This window comes from Chaetura pelagica, unplaced genomic scaffold, assembly GCF_000747805.2.
Source record: "Chaetura pelagica isolate M959 unplaced genomic scaffold, ChaPel_1.0 scaffold90, whole genome shotgun sequence".
Classification (NCBI taxonomy): domain Eukaryota; kingdom Metazoa; phylum Chordata; class Aves; order Apodiformes; family Apodidae; genus Chaetura; species Chaetura pelagica.
This window is the reverse complement of record NW_009953496.1, coordinates 5843570-5845855: the sequence shown is the minus strand read 5'-3', so window position 1 is coordinate 5845855 and position 2286 is coordinate 5843570. Positions and strand designations below refer to the sequence as shown.

Below are 2286 nucleotides of genomic sequence, written 5' to 3'. Positions count from 1 at the left end.
CCCGGCCTGGCTGCGGGGGCAGAGCCGCCGCGCTTCTTCCCCCTGACAGGACATGGCGCCCGGGAAGCCGGAGGGCGGGGAGCATCGAGCACCTGCCTGGAAAAGGAGGGTAAGGGGGTCGAGATAAAACTTCTGGGCTGCAAGGAGACACAGAAGCCGAGACAAACCGTCCATCTGCGGTGAGAAGGGTGAGTAGAGGAGGGAGGAAGTGGGAGAGGGTTCAAAGTGGGCTGCTCTCAGTGACCGTGGCCTCTGAGGAAACTGGTGTGGGTGAGCCCTGCAGTGCGGTATGTACTTGGACAGAAACCTGCACTACGTGATGGTGCTGCATAAAAACCAGGGAGGGACCCTAAAACAGTGACCAGTTTATGTGGCTGCACTGTTGTGAGGAGCCATGGTCAGTGCATGTGGGTGCCCTGTACCTCTCAGGGTGCATCATTTTGTACGTGCATGCACACGTGCAAAACGCATAGGTACCTTGTGCATGTGTATTACTGTGTTTATGGGTATCTGGGTATACATATTGTATGAGTTGTGAATAAAAATCTTTCTCCGGCAGAATGAGTTCCACATCAGCCACAAGCTGTGTCCTGCCATCATCGCTTGGGCCTGAACAAGAGGACCAAGAGTGCTCTGAGACACACATGTCTGTTTTCTGGTATGCAGGACAGCTTGCTATTACTTACTATGATACAGAAGACTGCTCAGTTTACTTCATGCCTGACATACCTGATAATGAAGACCTCAAGCTACTGCAGAAAGTAATTGGGGAAGTTAATCCTCAGTGCATAGTGACCAGTGCAAAACAGGACCAAAGTATTTCCAAATTCCTGACCAACCTAACAGCTACTGAAGGTGATAAAGATATAGGAAAACCAGAAATTGTCCTGTTCCCTAACACAGATTTTGGCCTAGAAGTCAGCAAGCAACGGATCCTATCTAGACAATTTCCATTTATCCCATCTCATATGACTGCAACAGAGAAAATTCTCTACCTATCCTCAATCATCCCTTTTGAGAGCCCACTCGTGATACGAGCCCTAGGGGGACTCCTGAAGTTTCTAGACAGAAGAAGGGTTGGAGTTGAACTTGAAGAAAGCACTGTTGCAGTTCCTATTTTGGCCTTTAGGAAGTTTGTGCTGTCAGATATTGTGAATATGGACCAAGACACTTACTGTGTCCTGCAGATATTTAAAAGTGATATCCATCCTTCTGTGTACAAGCTGTCCAGTGGATTAAAAGAAGGATTCAGTTTATATGGAATTTTAAATCGTTGCAGGTGCAAATGGGGAGAAAAACTGCTCAGGCTGTGGCTCACACGACCTACTCGTAACTTGACAGAGCTGAACAAACGGCTAGATGTAATCAACTTCTTCCTGATGGCTCAGAACCATGAAACAGTCCTTACTCTTCAAGGTTGCCTTAAGAATTTAAAAATTTGCCCCTTATTCTAAAAAGAATGGCTCTTTCCCACACAAAAGTTAGCGACTGGCAAGCGCTCTATAAGACAGTGTACAGTGCAGTGTGCCTCAGAGACACATGTCGTTCTCTGCCCAGCAATATTGAACTCTTCCAGAGTATTGCGCGTGTCTTCACTGATGATCTGCACTACATTGCTAGTCTGATCAGCAAAGTGGTGGACTTTGAGGGCAGCATTGCAGAGAATCGCTTCACTGTTAGACCCAATGTGGACCCCACCATTGATGAGAAGAAACGGAAGTTGATGGGACTGTCAGACTTCCTTACAGAAGTGGCACAAAAAGAACTGGAGACCTTGGACAATCATATTCCCTCCTGTTGTGTTATCTACATTCCTTTGATTGGGTTCCTTCTCTCCATTCCACGGCTACCAACTATGGTTGATAAGAGTGACTTCGAAATTGAAGGCTTGGACTTCATGTTCTTGTCAGAGGATAAACTGCACTACAGAAGTGCTAGGACTAAGGAGCTAGACAGCCTGCTGGGTGACTTGCACTGTGAGATCAGAGACCAGGAAATGCTTATTATGCACCAGCTGCAGACAAAGATCTTGGAGAAGTCTGATGTGCTTAACAGTGTGATTGAGTATACTGCACACCTAGATGTGTTGCTGGCTTTGGCAGTGATGGCCCGGGAGAACGCCTACTGCCGGCCACGCTTCACTCACCGCCACGGCTTCCGCATCAAGGATGGAAGGCATCCCCTCATGGAACTATGCGCAAAGACTTTCGTCGCCAATCCTGTGAACAGTGGTGAGGCTACCAGAAGAATAAAGATCATCACAGGGCCCAACTCATCTGGAAAGAG

General features: G+C 47.6%; 2 protein-coding genes across 2 annotated transcripts in view; one reads left to right on the top strand and one right to left on the bottom strand.

The window, feature by feature from the left end:
- AKAP7 (A kinase (PRKA) anchor protein 7) overlaps positions 1-2286 on the bottom strand; it is a 76329-nt gene that overhangs the window by 47062 nt on the left and 26981 nt on the right. The gene's annotated exons all lie outside the window — the stretch shown is intronic.
- The window catches only part of MSH5 (mutS homolog 5), a 2427-nt gene continuing 701 nt past the window's right edge, over positions 561-2286 (top strand). The window contains 3 exon segments of the mRNA XM_009999124.1: positions 561-1428; positions 1431-2283; positions 2285-2286. The exon segment at positions 2285-2286 is cut by the window's right edge and continues 701 nt beyond it. Of these exon segments, the coding sequence (XP_009997426.1) occupies positions 561-1428; positions 1431-2283; positions 2285-2286 (1723 nt within the window).